Source organism: Abrus precatorius, unplaced genomic scaffold (genome assembly GCF_003935025.1).
Source record: "Abrus precatorius isolate BTA unplaced genomic scaffold, Abrus_2018 Scaffold9, whole genome shotgun sequence".
Classification (NCBI taxonomy): domain Eukaryota; kingdom Viridiplantae; phylum Streptophyta; class Magnoliopsida; order Fabales; family Fabaceae; genus Abrus; species Abrus precatorius.
The window spans coordinates 30144604-30162010 of record NW_020874439.1 but is presented as its reverse complement, the minus strand read 5'-3'; the positions used below and the strand labels follow the sequence as shown (position 1 = coordinate 30162010).

Below are 17407 nucleotides of genomic sequence, written 5' to 3'. Positions count from 1 at the left end.
TTGGTATGAGTCGTAAATAAGAAGGTGGTGATTATTTATTTTTAAAAATTTGCATTAAATGATTTGCCTCACTTTATAGTAGGGATATCACATCTATAGTGAAGTGAAAGAAAAAAATAACATAAAAACCGACTTTTAAGCCTAAGGAGAGGTTTAATGTTGAAGAATAGCATATTCATTGCGGGAATAACACACTTATCATTCATAAGAATTCCATTATCCATTTATTTATATTTTTCTTGATGGTGATGATCAAGCAACTCAACTTTTAACTTTGCTTTCCCTCATATTCAAGTTGATGCAATTCAGCATGATTACTCTACATATTTTATGGAAGAGAATTGAATTCTTTTAGCAATGTTCCATTAAATGTATAGAATATGGGACAAGGCAAAGCATGGTGTTGACTTGATTGTGAAAGATGGAATCTTAGATTCAATTGGTTTTTTCTTCCATAAAAGCACAAACTTAATTTTCATTAGCTTAAAAGACAAAAGACAATTGGTTGGAGGGTATAGTAAATTAAAAGGAAAAATAAAATAAAAATAAAAGAGCCTCTCCTAAAAGGTAATGGGAAAGGGAAGCTTTCATGCATTCCTAGTAATGAACATTCTTTCAATGTATATAGTAAAGTGGACATTAAAATAATTCAAAAAAATTTATTTTAGTAAAGTTATTTTAATAAAATTGTTTATGTCAATAAGTTATATAATCTAATTTATCATATAAATTATTTATACAATTAAAAAATTATTAAATAAGTGCTTAATTAAGCTATTATCCAAATGTATTGTAATGAATAATTTAGAGAGAAACAACACTAGAATCTCTTTGTATCCTCCTTGTGGAGTGTTCTTGCTAGGTTGTTTCCTCTGTAATAATAGTCCAACATCAATAGAAAAAAACCTGATTTTGATCTTTGGAAAAACTAATAATGTTTGAATGAAGAAGAGAACGTTGACGGGGCACAAATTTAGTCATTGTCAAGATAAAATATCAAAGATAGTTGGTAAGTACCTAACTATGTTTGGGTTTTTCTATTAGGGGAGTTACTCAATTTTGAATGTAAATAGTAGGTCATTTTCTTGAGTCTTTTATTTTTATAAGAAAAAAATATAAAAATGTGAAAACTTTTTAAAATTTGCTAATAACGATTTTTGGTAAAAAAAAAAATATGATACTTTTTAGTACTTAATTTTTTTTTATTATTTAGTAACTTTTCTACTTATATTATCACCATTTTTAAATTTTAAATTTTTATAATTTATATATATAATATTAACATTTAACGATTAAAAAAAAGGAAATTAGTATTGAAAAATGATAATTTATGATAAAATAGAAGAATTAATGTCAATGCAACAAGCCAATTGCAATTTGCTCTGTGTCATCCTCTCTTAAATTGGGGTTAGAAGTTGGAGGTTGAATGTCGAAACCTATAGTGCCTTAGGAAATCGGGCACATTTCAAACAAAATAGAGTTAATGTTGTGACACAGGTGTAGACACTCCACACCACTTCTCTTTAATTTGTTTCTATTTATTTATTTAGGTATAACATATTTTTTTTATTATTAAAATTTATTATAAATTAAAAAAGTGAAAGTGAGAAAGTGAGAAACATTAATTTAAATGTGTGTTAGAAAAAATAAACAATGTTAAAGATAGTGTGTTAGAAAAAAAAATGTAAACTTTTCATTTACATGAGTTGTGGATATTCATAAATATTTTGTGAATTTAAAAGTTGTAAAATATTTTTCTTTTAAAATTTATAAAAATTAATTAATATCATATAACATCGATTATTTTTTATTAAAATAATAATTATAAAATAAATAAAATGAGTAATTATAGGTGTTTGGATTATAATACCTACCATAGTCTTTGAAAACGATCCTTCCATAAGAAATGCAATACCTGATTATTTAGGGCACATGTGAAAGGGTTATCAATGGACTAAGATGGATGTAGATAATACTTTTCCTTGTATATTAATTATTATTTAGTGAATATTCATTCTTGTGTACAACAAACATTAATGAATTTTAGTAAATATTTTATGAATTAGAAGAATAAAAAAAATTAACATCATATAATGTTATTATATATTTATTCACAAAAATATCAGAAACGCAAAGGACTACCTCTCATGCTATCCTGCTTAATTCATGCAAATATTTATAACCAAAGATACTTTTATTGTTTTTAAAATTATATTTAGTAGGAAAATTTTTCTCTTCCTCTTTAAATTAATAAAAAATTGTTTTAATTTAAACTGTGATTTTAAGTTTAAGTTTCAACAAATGCAATTGTATTAAATATTTAAAAAGAGATGGTCTGTCAAAATAGGTAGATTAAGTAAATTAATTTAGATATAATTTATGTAAATTTCTACATAAATTTTTCTAAAAAAATATTATAAATTTTTTATAAATTAAAAATAATTTATCTCATCAAATTTTAAGAGGTTAAATTAATTTATAAAATAAACAAAGAAACATAAATTAATTTTAATATTTATTTTTCTATATATTTTAACTTTTATAAACATTTATTCAAAAGTTTATCTTTAAAAACTATTTTAGCAAGTATCTCTCGAACTATTTTTTGAGTTAAGAAAAAAAAATATACAACAGAATAAAATAAAAATAATATGATTTAGATGAATAGAAATAAAATTTGTATTAAATAAGTCAAAGAAAATATAAAAATATAGAAGAATTATAAGAGACGTCTGCTCACCTTCTTATAATTCATAAAGAAAGTTTTGTGACATAAATGACTTCACAGTCACATGTGCATTGTTTTACAATTGAATTTCATTTCAAATTATTATAAATTTTAAACCCCTTTTTTTAACATTTACAGAACACATTACAATGTTGACAAATTTTATTTTTCAATATTTTAACTGATAGATGATAGATATGCAAATTTTTTAAGAAAATTTCTTATAATTAGTTACAAATCATTTTGTTAACAGTTTTTTTTTTAAATATTTGTAATTATAATAATCTTTTTTTGTGTAATACCATGTATGCCTATAATCAAACTGAATCATTAAGCTAAATATTATGATTTGTTTGTTTTAAAGTTATAAAATTAATTTTATTAAAATTCTTTACTAACTTTTTAATTAATATTGTTTTTATTATTACTCTTATTTAAATAATAATTATTTTTATCTAAATTACTATTTTTTAATCTTATAACCATATTAATAATAATACATACTTTGACAAAAAAAATAAAAATCTTTAAATAAAAATTCTCTTAAATCGGTGAGGTAAATTTTAGGTGCATTACTTGATATGGGAGATGTAATGCCTTTTATTAAAAAGAGAAATATTCATTATATTTTTATAATTTTAATACAATAATTGTATACTTTTTTTATAAATTTTTTTATTTGTGAATACTTAAATTTAGTCTTAAAAGTTGAGTTTAACAAAACTCTTAAAATACAATAAGTTTATATTTTAGAAAGAATTATTTTCTCATCAATCTTTGAAAATAATTCTTTAATTAATAAATTACATTTTAATTATGAATGTATAAACTCGATAATAGTTACATGACCTAGCCATGAAAGCACATTAACTTGAGTTGACCATAAAAGCACGTTTTAATTTCTTTATTATTTTTATGTTTTACTTAAAATTTTAAATATGATCCAGAAATTAAAAACTTAATGACAGAAGTATTATATGCTTTACATGGTTTTTAATTCTACATTAACTTTCTAAAGTCTTAAATAATAAAAAAAAAGTTTCAGATTAAAAGGGTAATAGTGCAAAGTAAAAAATTATTCAGCAAAACTCTAATTTTACATTAGTGTCCTTCTTGATCTTCTTTACCATCTTATCTCCCTTACTAAAGATAGAGCTATCATACATTGCATCTACTTTTGCATTAAAAAAATATTGAATTAATTAGAGCTACTTTATTAAAACTTTTTGCATTGAAAAAAAATATATTAAAGGACAGGCACCTTGTAATGATAATAATTCTGTTTTACTAGTCTTTAACACAATAAAAAAATAATTTTATTAATTGTAATATATTTTCGATATAGCAAATCAAAATCAATCCACTATTTTGAAAAGCAAAAATAATCATGGCCCATTGAATTTTAAAAAATGCTGGACCTAACTAGACAAGACTTACTTTTGTCCCTGCCAAATATTATTACTTTCTTTCCTTGTGACTAGTTCAAGTATGTATATGAATTGAATTGGAGATGTTTGTCGAAACTCATTAGTCAATGAAAATGCTTTGTTATTAATTAAAAAATGTCAGAAGTGGGATTTGAACCCACGCCCTCTCTCGAAGACCAGAACTTGAGTCTGGCGCCTTAGACCACTCGGCCATCCTGACATTCGATTTTGATAATTATTATGAAATTAAATGTTATTAATATTAATATACTACTATTTTCATTAAGCAAAAAAAATTTAAGCCACAAAGCAATTATTCATGAATCGTGGGTACATATTTTCTTCTTTTAAATAAAAATATTTATATTTGTATGGTTCTTTTTATTTTTTAAATTAAAAATAAAAATTAGTAGAGTCAAGGTAAGGTTATGTAGCCTCAAAGGATTGTTTTGTTAGGCTCAACTTTTTGGAATAAGCACTGTTGCTAGGCTCATATTAGGGAATTAAGGATTAGATTGGTTTTTAAAAATAAGTAAAATTAATTTAAAATTGTTAAATATAATTAGAATGTATACCTAAATTAATATTAATTATCAATTTTTTTTATTAAAATGTATATCACCATAAAATGATTTGATCTTAAATGGTTTTTGGAAAAACACCCAAGGCCTCTTTGACAAACCATGAAAAACAATTTATTTATCTCTAAAATTTTTAAATAGTTTTAAAATTTATAATTGAGATAATTTTTGTGTATAAATTATATGTATTTTGAATGTTTTTCTTTTGAATGTTTAATACAATTATATTTACTAGTTTCATGTATTAGATAACACATTTAATATTAATTTAAATATGTATTTTTTATTTAATAATTTAAAATTAAATATACCAAGCTTTAGATAAAAATAGAGGAAAAAGTTCAATTTTTTATTAAATTTAAAATTTTCAATTAGTATAAAACATATTTTATATAATATTTTTTTACTCTTCCACTCATTTAAATAAGTGAAAAAATTATTCACTTTTTTTTATAAAATTTTTATCCATCTAAATAGCACATTTAAAAAAAAAAAAATTTATATCTCCTATTTCTTTTCTTTCTTATTTCACTCCTTGTTTAAACAAAGTGAAAACTCACTACAAATTTTTATACTAATCGCATGTTTGGATCAGTAGCAAAAACCGTACACAGGTTTCTTCTTTAATAGACGTTACTCTCAGCAGGATTAAGGTTGAAGTGCATTTAGTTTATATCAACGTGAATCTAAACATACGCTATATTGTCAAATATTAATAAACAAATTCATCCATTAAAAAAAAAACAAAAACAAGTTATTTTCACTTTCAAAAGATCAAACCGTATATTAAATTTTTATATAATTAGGTGCAATAAAATTTACAAAATGATATAAATTTGCTTAAATTTATTTTCATTTATTAGGAGACATCTAATTTATTCCTATTTATATTTAGGAAAACATATTATTAAGTTATTCATTTAGAAACATTTCAATAAATTTAAAGTTATATATTAGCATCATACTCCCCAGGAAATGATTGAGATTTGAGAGAGAGTATTTTAATAAATTAAAATTTATGATTTGCTAACATATTTCTTCTAGAATATATTTCCTCTTGAGCAATTCATTCATAATTGATCCAAGAAATGCATGCAGCAAACGATCAACATAAATGTTGATGACAAAATTACCAGCTAGCCATTGAATATAACAAAAAGGGCTTAAAAGAAGAAAGCCAGAAACCCAAGAAAACAGTGTTCACTGCTAATAAAGAATTCCTCTAGTACACTTTTCATTCAAGATATGATCAGTCTCTGGCATCAAAATACTCATTTGGTGAAACTCACTCTGAAAAGTCCTCTTAGGCAATTCACAAATGTACCTCTCAAAATCAGACCTTACACTATCAAAATAATGACTTTCCCTTTGAGCTGTTCTACCAAGTGCTTCTTTCAAATAGTTGATGTTACCATTCAAAGTCCTTCTTGGTATTTCATCAATGTATCTCCCAAAGTCAGACCTTGCTCTATCAAAATAATAACTTTCCCTTTGAGCTGTTCTACCAAGTTCTTCTTTCAAATAGTTTGAGGAGCCACCATAGATGTTACCATTCAAGGTCCTCCTTGGTATTTCATCCATGTAACTCCCAAAGTCAGACCTAACTCTATCAAAATAATAACTTTCTCTTTGAGCTGTTCTATCAAGTTCTTCGTTCAAATAGTTTGAGCAGCCACCATAGATGTTACCATTCAAAGTCCTTCTTGGTATTTCATCAATGTATCTCCCAAAGTCAGGTCTTACTCCATCAAAAGAATAACTTGCCGTTTGAGCTGTTGTTCTACCAAATGCTTCTTGCAAATAATTTGAGCTTCCACCACAGACATGATAGCCTTCATTTCTAGCACCAAGTGATAAGGGAATAGTATCTATTGTTCTAACACGGTCTGTATCAGAATATCTAACATTAGTTGATTGTGGCCATGGTTGCAAAGATTGCAATGGCTCCATTGGTTGCAATGATCTTTGAGGTCCTAAGTTCACACCATGAAGAGCAGAAGGAGCAGTTTTTCTATATACTTCACCCACATTACTTAAGTAGCCTCCAGTGATTGAAGTGTGTCTATTTGTTAAGCCAAATATTGATGTTACTACTTCATTCATTTTTGGAATGCGACTTGTATGAGGATAAAAGTTATGAACTGAAGTAGGCAATAGCTCCACAGCATCCTTAATCTCTTGTAATGGAAGAATTTTCAGTTGTTTAGTAACCACCATTTGATTTCTCTTCGTATGGTTTCGTGTAGCTTTAGGATTGTAAATAAATTTAAATGTGCAGCACTTACCAAGTGGAAAGGGTTCATCACATCTATTGCCATGACCTCTCTTATTGTCGTAACCCAGGTAATCTTCTTTCTTAAAATCAGCACACTCAATCAATGTCAAAAAACTTTGTGTAGCAAGTTTCACTATGTTCCAGTTGCTAAAAGGAGCTGTAATTTTATGACTAACATGAATTTCACCATCAGCTCGAAGCATGCAACTCGCGTTCTTGAAGAAACCAAGCACAAGGTCTTTATGCATCCTGTAAATTCACAAGGAAAGACACACAATAACATAAAGGGATGATAAGAATTTCATGCTTAAAAACCTTAGTATGATAAACAGAGAAATTTAACATAACAAAATATATAAACCAGCAATTCTGTGAAAACTAGAAAGGTGCAGAAACTTGCTACACAGTTTCTATTTCATATTTTAGCCTAAGATCAGCATAGCAGATCCAAGAATGTTACAAACGTATATTTTGGTCTATAAAAAGTATTCAAGACATTAATCAGTTATGAAATTGAATTGTACTAGAAAGCTCACTTAATAATTAATGGGTCATCTTCCTTCCAATAATCTGCATGAGGAAAATTGAATATAACTCGATCAAACCTCTGCTTTTTTAAATCTGAATGGAGCTTCATTTTGGTTGCATCCACTCCATGTAACAAGCATGCTCCCATATTTTGTAAGTCATCTAAATTTGACTTTGCATTCTTGTACATCTTTGTAACTTCATCTACATGAATAGGGAGAGTGAGTATAGATGACCAAAGTAAGGCCAAAGCATTTTGCAGTGCCACAAATATAATGACACTAATTATGAGTGTGGTTGACAAATGTAGGTAAGAAAATAAAACGGGCAGAAAATAGTGGAGCAACAAGTAACGTAGCATTTGGCTTTTGAACAAATGAGTTCTATCAATGACTCTAGAAATATCCTGATTTTCACTTATCAGTTTTTCATCTTCCCATTTTCACTCCTAACAAGAACGTTCAATCAAAACCAGAGCATAATAGATATACACAGTAAACAACATAAACAAGCACTACTAAGAATCAATAAGAAAGTATTTAAGTCACATTAACTAATCCAACGCAAAGTTGCAAATGGCTACAATAGCAAGAGAAAACAAGTCCAAATAACAAAATAAAATATCTTCATTTTACTATAAACGTTACAAATTTAAAAGCTATAACCTTGGTCTGATACTAGATTCAGCATTGCTTTACTTATTAACAGTATTTCCATTAGCTACAACTTTCAACTGGGTTTGATCGGTATGCTTGAAAAAAATTGTGTGAAAAAAAAAATTATGAAGAAGAGCAAAAACAAAGAAAAGGGTGTTTTATGAATATAAATTTTGATTAAAATAAGGGGAAAGTATCAAATATTCTTCCCCATCAATAATATTCTATTCTAATGAAGCAAAGCAACTTCTGCTTTCTTATATATCTATCCAAGGTCAAAACTTCAACATTGAAACGTGCTTCAGAAAGCAAAATGCACAAGCACCATTAAAAGGGTCGGAGAGAGAGAGAGAGAGAGAGAGAGACCAAATGAGTTAAGAGAGGTTGCTACGATGTTGGAAGCAGAAGCAAAAGACTTGGCCAGACAAAGGGAGAAGGAGAAATCACCCTCACCCACCAACAATATTTGATGATCACTACAATAATGGGTTACCCATTTTGCATCCTCTCCTACTTCTTCTTGTTCCATCTCAACTTAGCTTGGTTATTCTCACTCTCCTTGTTCTTTGTTTCTACTTAGAATGCAAGTGCATGCATTTCACCTTTACTGAATATTTCTTTAGGATTTATATCATTAATTTTAAAAATTGATTCCTTTTTAAACATTAACTTTTAACATCGTTAACTTTTTAATTAAGGTAATTTTCACGATAGTATGAATAATTATTACAGTTAATTTTAAAATAAATATGTATAATAAATAATAATAATAATTTATTTATTTTAAAAAACGTAAATATTCATTAATATAAAAGAATTACAGTTTCAATCTAAACATAATATTCGTTAATTTTTATTAACATTAACTCTAATGATAGCAATCGTTTCAAATGATAGCAAATGTGATTTGAAATAGTTGGTCCACCGACGGAGAGAGAGGGCATTGTTGATTTGTTGCCCCCCTCAAAAGCTTTAAAAGATTGAAAGGTTAAGTTGAAATTATTATTTTTTGACCCGAAAAATAAATATTAATGTAGAGATTAAATACTTATAAAAAGTGCTAATAAATGTACTATGATTTTTAATTAAGATTTTTTAAACGTTAACAAGTTTTTTTTTAATCTTTTTTATGTATTTAACTTAATTTATGATAAAAGTTATTATTTATTAACGAGTCTCGTTAACCAATATTCTAAGTATGGACTTGCAAGCAATTTTTTTTATTATAAATTACATTAAACTATAATAAAGTTAAGAAAAATGTGTGTATTAACATTTTCAAACAATTTTTTTTTTTCATTTTTAATTCTTTAACTATTGCCTTTAAAACATTAATTAATATTTATTTATTAATTTTTTTTACCTAATATCCAGAAAGATTTTATTATTATTATTATTTTTAGTATTTTTTTATAGATTAAATTAATGTAAAAAAAATAAAGATTGTTATTCCAATAATGCATTTTATCTTTTAAAATTATAAGTATCGATTAATTCAGTTTTAAAATTATTAAAATATTATTTTAATTTTCAAAATAGTCTTAAAATTTTAATTGAAATATACTGACAGTATATTTGTTTTATGCTGTCATCTAATCATAAATTATCATATTAATAATTTTAAAATTTTTTTGTATTAACTAATATAAAAAATCATAAACTCGGTGTATTCTAATTAATTGAAGGTGTAACAATATTAAAATTAAACTCATAATCTTATATCAATAATTTGAGTTCATATTCTTAAAATTTTTTAATAATTTAAGAAATAAATAGTACTTTTATAATTTTAACAATTATTATTTTTTATAATTTTAGAGGTTAATTTAGCGTATTATTCTATTTCCCACATCGCTGTCCCCTCTCTTCCTTTTACTTTTTGTAAAGTGATTTGATATTTAACAAAGCATGATAAAAGTAACAAAAAGTGACGTGAGGCAAATACTTTTATATTTCTATTATATTACAATTATATATTATGTGCATTTATCAAAAATGTAAAAGGTTATTATAACCATTAACTAAATTTCTAATTATAATAATAGACAAATATATCTTTCCGATATGTTATAAATAGAGAATATGAAAATCTGGAAAATAATCAAAATATAAGATATGAAGACCCATCTCCCCAAAAAATAAAAATAAAAAACGTTAAAAACTAGCAGAATTACAAATCATCAAAGACATACATTACTTTTTTAATATGAGATATAAGATAAATAAATTTTCAACATACCAATATATTTAGATAGTTAAGATTAAAATATTTTAATAGCTACACATTTATTTAAAAATATCAATTAACTTAATTTTAATGATTCATAATTAGATATAAGGATTAAAGGCAACAAAAAAGAAAAAAAATAGATAAATCTCTTATACAAAGATTCAGAGAGACTGTGAGAAAAAAAAAAAAGAGAAAAAGTCAAAGCAACTATATGACATATGGTGATAATTATGTTTAAGACACCTAAAAACGTGAAAGAGGAATAATTAAATTTGGCTTCTTGTGTTCTAATCAAAGATTATAAAAATTAAAGCCTAATTCAATTTGTTAGCTCAATCCTTATTTTTAATATCATTTTGAGTTAAAACTTTATGTTTTAATTATGTGATTTATTATATTTTAGGTTAGTAGATTGGACCAACAATTAATATAAAATTCATGAATCTATCCTTAAACTAGTTAAATTACATCTTAGAAATAGATTTACATCATAGAAAGTGTTTCTTGTTTTGAAAATTTTGAAATTCAATATTACCAAAATAAGGTGAAAGAACGTTTTAAAACATAAAATGCTATCAAGAAACATTGAAAAAATATTATTATTTTATGAGATATAATTATTAGATAATTTGAATGAAATTAAAATTTAAATAAGACAAATAAGAAAATTTTAAAAGATGAAAAAAGAGAGAAAAGAAAGTGGCACAATTTCAATTCAACGTAGAACAGAATGATAAACTTGACATAGAATCACTGCAAAAATATAAAAAAGCCTTAATAAGATACAAATAATAGTTTTTTTTAGAAACCATCCTAAAAGACATATAAGCTCTCTCGAAGATAATGCTTAATTGTAATTCAAAACTAATTTTTTTTAAAAAAAAAATCAATTTTACATGAGTATTTATAATGAAAAATGAAACTTTAAAAGATTTTATGAATTGAAAGTTGTTTACAACTCAAAAGAGAATGTGGGTAATTCCTGTGCTTGATTGAATATTCAATCTAGTGACGTCAATATACCCTTCTTCTCTACTATGCAGCAATAATGTTCATCAATCTTGTCAATCTTGTTCACTCACGGATTTCGTTCATCATGAAATCTAAGAAATTTTACTCAATTTAATTATAAATTAATAGATTAGTTTAGATCGGATTAAAAATATTGAAATTTAACTAAATTCAAGTTAAGTTCTAATTTATAATATTAAAATTTAATATAATTTAATAATTCATCACATATGAACTTTATGAAATATTCTTTATATTTATAAAAAATTATTTAAAGTATAAGAATTAATTTATAAATATATTAAAAATCATTCTACAAGAATACAAAGTACACTAAACTTAATTAAGAAAAAATTTGTATTATAATTTTTGATAGACTTGTCTAAAAAAAATTAAAAGTGAAGTATATCAAATAAAAAAATTATAAATTTTAAAAGAATACAAACTTATGTTTTTAAATAAAAAATTAGTATTAATAATTCAAAATCATACTTATTTATTGATATAAATTTTTTTTATTTTGTAAATGTATAGATCACCTCAAACTATTTTTGGGAGAAATTTAGACTTAAATAAATAAAAAATAAAATAGTTGAGTAGGGCTTCTATCACTTTCCCTCTATAATATAGAGATGAAAGAGTTCCATCACACGTTTACTTTCTGAGGTTAGTTGACTCAGTTATGTGTGATTATGAGCTGTCATGCTAGTTTGAAGTTTTTTATATTAAAAAAAAATAACAAGCAAAGCTTATATTATTAATTGAAATCGACTATGAATCACGCACAATGTTATTAAATTCAATTAAAAATCAATTTTTTAAATATTATTTACTAAAGGGTTTCTTAATCTCATATTTAACAATCAAACAGCTGCCATCGATGACGCTGAGTTTCTCTGACTTTAAGGGTTGCATGTGATAACTGATCAACTCCAATATTAATTCATAGTTTGCATTTTTATTATAAAATATGCATTCCCATTCTCTAAAATAATATTAATTGCAACTATGTCTTTTTTAGTATTTTTTAAAGCATAAATTGAAGTTTTAAATCTCTGAGGCACAATTATAAGTATCTTTTGGACTATCTTTCGTTCAACACCAAATAGTCTTACTTGATTGGCAATATTAAGAAGTTATTCGGAATATTCTTTAATTTTTTTGACTTTTTTATTTTCATTGCTTCAAATTTTTGAATAAAATTAAGCACTTTCATACTTTTAATTCATTTATTACCTTGATATTTATCTCGAAGATAAAACTAAATGGGAATGGCATGAGATGAGTCCAGATTCATAATTATGGTAAAAATTGAGGATGAAATAACACAAATATATATATATATATATGTAGCTTTTGCTTTTGACTTTTTGTTTTTCTTTCTTCGTGGTTATTGATTTGTGTCATTGTGGGATTATTTGATAAAGCTGAAATATAAGAACTAGTTTATGCTACAGCTTCTTCCCAAACATTCACAACCTCAAGATAAGTTTCCATACTTACTGCCCAAATCTCATAATTGTTCCCATTAAAGATCAGTGAACCTATTTGAATTAAATCAGCTTTAGTATTCACTAACAACTAGTGAAAAGAATTTAATTAATAAGATATTCTTTGACTGATTAAAATAAATAAATAAAAAAACTCTAACAACTTTTGAAAGGCATGTTTCAACAATATAAAATAATAAAATAGTTGAACTAAGCTTCCGATCACTTTCCCTTCTTGTAACCCTAATATAGAAGATTAAAGGTTTCCATCAGGCGTTTACTTTGTGAGGCTAGTTGAACAAGTTTATGTGTGATTATGCTGTCATGCTAGTTTGGGATTTTCTGTATTAGAAAAATAAATAAATCAAACAGCTAGTATCGATGACGCTGAATAGAATTCTGACTTTAAGGGTTGCATTTGATCAACTCCAATATTAATTTATAGTTTGCTTGAATATTAGAATCTCATGCAGTTTGAACTTTAAACTCTGGTTTTCCTCGACCTAGTAAGTTTCCCATTTCTGTAAGTATCCCTCTCTTCAATTCAATATCTTTTGATCCATAATGGTTTAGATTTTGTTTGTGTGGCTGAAAATTGAACTGCTATACATGATTGAAAAGTTCGTTTGTTCTTTTTCATTGAGATTGAAAAATCTTCGCATTACAACATTTAGGGACTCTAACTTACGTGTTTTCTTAAATTTCGTAACAATTCAGGGATTTTAATCGTGTTACAAATCCATTTGAGTAAGAATTTACAAATCCATTTTGTTTGTGCTAGCTATTTCCTTGAAGTTTTGCCATATAACAAAGAGAAATTATATTTATATAAAAACATTATAACTAATTATACTATAAAACAATAAAAAGAGAAAAAAAAGTGTGAAATAAAATGATTGATATAACGAAAATTAATTTGTAAGTATGTCTCTCCTTCTTTCTATCAGATAGAGCTGAAAAAAAAGTATAAATATTTTTAGTTTAACCTAATTAAATTTGATGTGCGTTAAGAACACAAAAAAAAAAAAAAAAAAAACCGAAAAAACAAAAGACTTTGCTAAAGTAGAACATCATTTTGCTAGCTTGGTAGTTCGTTTTTCCAGCTCCACTTTCAGTGAGTGCAGCAGTTAATGAGAGCCAATTTTTTTTTGTACATATATTATACTTAGATGCTTGCCATAGGCAACTTTAATTCATCATTGCAACCTAAGATTAATGTGCCTTACTTCTTGTATTTATTTCATCAGATGGCAGAAATTGCTGTGAATCTTGTAACTGACAAGTTGATTCCTTTACTGGAAAATGAAGTTAATCTGGCCAATGATGTGTGTAGCCAACTTGTGTTAGTGAAAGTTCAATTACGACTAATAAGAGCATACCTTAAAGATGCAGACTCAAAGGCAGAAATAGTGAAAACAGGTAATGTGGTGAAAGAGTGGGTGACTCAGATGAGAGAAGTTTCTTTTCACATTGAAGATGTCATTGATGAATATTTATACCTAGAGGATAATATGCTTCAAGGCAAGGACTTGTATGGTGTTGTTGGTATGATTGTGTGTAAAATTTATGACTTCCTTAGAAGTGTAATTGCCCATCATGGGATTTCAGCACAACTTGGTGAAATTGAAAAAAAACTAGAGGAACTCAACAAAGCAAAGGAAGCTTATGGATTGAGTTCATCAGCTTCAGAATCAAGTGGTGACACTACACTACATTACCTTCGACAGGGTGCCCTTTTTGTTGAGGATGATCAACTTGTGGGGGTTGAACCCACCAAGCAAGTACTAACCAATTGGTTGTTAGAGAATGGTAGTCGCACTGTCATTTCAGTGGTTGGCGATGGAGGATTTGGTAATGTCATACCTTTACTTTTCCTTCTTTTTGTCTTTTCTACTTTCTTGCATGTGCTCGTGAGCATCATTAATATAAAAACTTTTATATAGTAAATTTTTATTAAAAATCATGATATAATACAAAATTTGATGTATTAATAATATTAAATATTATAGTTTTTAATTAAAAAATTACTATTTGATAATTTCTTAACATATGTTCTTAGATACACATTAAAAGAAATATATTTTTATGAATTTATTTAAGTTATCTCATGAGATAAATAAGTACATCTTAACTGAACCAAGGAAATTATGACATCATATAAAAAATTATAATTTTTTATAGACAAAAATGTAACAGAATCGCATATATATTCTAACTTTTCTTTTTTGTTGTTTTTGTATCAAGGAAAAACAACCATTGTGAACAAGGTATTCAACGAGCAAAAGGAAAAACATTTTGATTGCTATGCATGGGTCACTGTGTCTCAATCACTTGGGGGGAAAAATCTCCTGAAGACTTTGAGAAGGAGATTCTATGAGGAGGCCAATGATAAAAATGCAACTAAGGAAATTAGTGACATGGACAATGATACTCTGGTAAGAAAATTACGGGAATACTTACATGAAAAGAGCTATATGATTGTGTTTGATGATGTGTGGGAGGAGAGCTTTTGGGGAGATGTAGAATATGCATTACCAAGAGGTAAGGGTAAGATAATCATCACCACAAGGTACAAGAAAGTTGCTGAGTTTTGTGGACGTTCTGGACCAATTCATGTCCATGACATGGAACCACTCAGTCCAGATGATGCTTGGAAGCTTTTTTGTAGTAAGGCATGTCCCGAAGGTTGTCCTGATGATTTGAAAGAATTGTCTTTGCAGTTTGTTAACAAGTGCAATGGATTGCCACTAGCAATTGTGGCTATTGCTGGTCTCCTCTCAACCAAAAACAAAAGTGTCTTAGAATGGAAAAAGGTATATGATAGCCTACGTTCAAAACTTTCAAGTGATCCCTATCTTAGTAGTTTACACCAAGTTTTATCTGAAAGTTACCAAGATCTTAGTTACAACCTTAAATCTTGCCTCTTATACTTTGGCCTTTTCCCTGAGGACTATTCAATTAGTTGTGTGAGACTTGTTAATTTGTGGATAGCAGAGGGTTTTGTAGAAAACAAAGAGAATGAAGGTCAAACACTAGAAGAAGTAGCAGAAGAATACTTGAGTGAGCTTATTGCAAGGAACTTGGTTAAAGTGGCTAAAAAATATTCGTATGGTAGGGTTAGAAATTGCCGGGTCCACGATTTAATGCATAACTTTATTCTCAAAAAGTGTGAGGAGCTAAAATTTTGTCAAGTGAAGAAAAGTGAGGAGTTTAAGTTACAAGAATGGACTCGGCGCTTATCAATTGACACATACATTGATGATGTTTCTTTGGAAAGAAGCGTTGCAAATTATAGACTAACAAGGTCTTGTTTTCATTTTAACATTACCCACGATATGCCAACTTCCATCTTTGAATCATTGTTCTCTAGCTTTAAGTTGTTGGTTAGATTAGACTGTGAAAATACACCCCTCAGTTATCTTCCTAAAGCAGTTGGTAACTTGCTCCATTTGAAATATTTGAACTTAAGGAATACTAGTGTTGAGATGATTCCAAAATTCATTGGCAAGTTGAAGAACCTTGAGACTTTGGATCTTAAAAATACTTATGTTCGTGAATTGCCCATAGAGATCAATAAACTTACTAAGTTGCGTCTTCTTTTGGTATATCACACTGATTCACATATCTTAGGTGTGAAATTAAAGGAAGGGATTGGTCATCTAAGGGCTTTACAGAAGTTACGCATGGTTGACGCAAGTGATGATGAAGATAGCATTATAAGAGAACTGCAGAATTTGAAGCAAATGAGGCATTTAGGCATATGTATGCTAAATAAAGAAAATGAAGAATTATTATGCAGTGCCATAGAGAGCATGACTAATCTATGCACATTGGCAATTAAGTTCATGAGTAAAATTGATCAAGTTCTTCACTTGGAATCATTAAGAGATCCTCCTCAACACCTCCAACGCATTTACTTATATGGGCGTTTAGAAAAATTGCCAAATTGGATTTCCAAGCTTAAAAATCTAGCCAGATTGCGGTTGTATCAATCAGGATTAATAGAAGATCCATTGCCTCTTCTTAAAGACTTGTCAACATTGTTGGAGTTTGATCTTTGGGAGTCCTATGAAGGTAATGAATTGTACTTTCAAAAGGGATGGTTTATGAATTTGAAAGTATTGAAAGTTGGCTTGTCCACGTTGGTAACATTTAAAATAGATGAAGGAGCAATGCCTCACCTTCAATTGTTGGAATTATCTATACGCCCTGAAACAGTGCAAGTGCCAACTCACATTCAGCAACTCATCAAATCATGATATGGAGGATTTTTCCTAGTCTTTGTAGTGGCAAAATGATTTACAATGGTTATGAGGTTTGTGTATCTGTAAAAGGACTTGTAAATTTCATTAGAGTGTGTAACTTTTGTTTTTCATGGCAACAGTTTGTATCGGTAAAACCGGTGAGATTATTAGTATTAATACAAAGTGAGCTTAATATTTAAGAAGATAATACCCTCATATATATGTTTGTCTGTGTGT

The 17407-nt window shown here is 27.1% G+C and overlaps 2 protein-coding genes and 1 non-coding gene across 3 annotated transcripts; 1 reads left to right on the top strand and 2 right to left on the bottom strand.

Moving 5' to 3' along the window:
• Nucleotides 1–4291: 4291 nt before the first annotated feature.
• Nucleotides 4292–4375, bottom strand: TRNAL-CAA. Its single transcript has one exon. It is a non-coding gene; the product is annotated as a tRNA-Leu (tRNA).
• Nucleotides 4376–5942: 1567 nt separating this feature from the next.
• LOC113851183 lies at nucleotides 5943–8786 on the bottom strand. The gene is made up of 3 exons (XM_027481659.1): nucleotides 8562–8786; nucleotides 7548–7743; nucleotides 5943–7260 (listed from the first exon to the last, which is right to left on the bottom strand). The coding sequence occupies exons 1-3, from the start codon at nucleotides 8722–8724 to the stop codon at nucleotides 5943–5945; spliced, it is 1677 nt and encodes a 558-aa protein (XP_027337460.1). The 5' UTR covers nucleotides 8725–8786.
• A 5387-nt stretch (nucleotides 8787–14173) lies between these two features.
• LOC113851182 (disease resistance protein RPM1-like) lies at nucleotides 14174–17185 on the top strand. Its single transcript, XM_027481658.1, has 2 exons — nucleotides 14174–14777; nucleotides 15171–17185. The coding sequence occupies exons 1-2, from the start codon at nucleotides 14174–14176 to the stop codon at nucleotides 17183–17185; spliced, it is 2619 nt and encodes an 872-aa protein (XP_027337459.1).
• The last annotated feature ends 222 nt before the right edge of the window (nucleotides 17186–17407 follow it).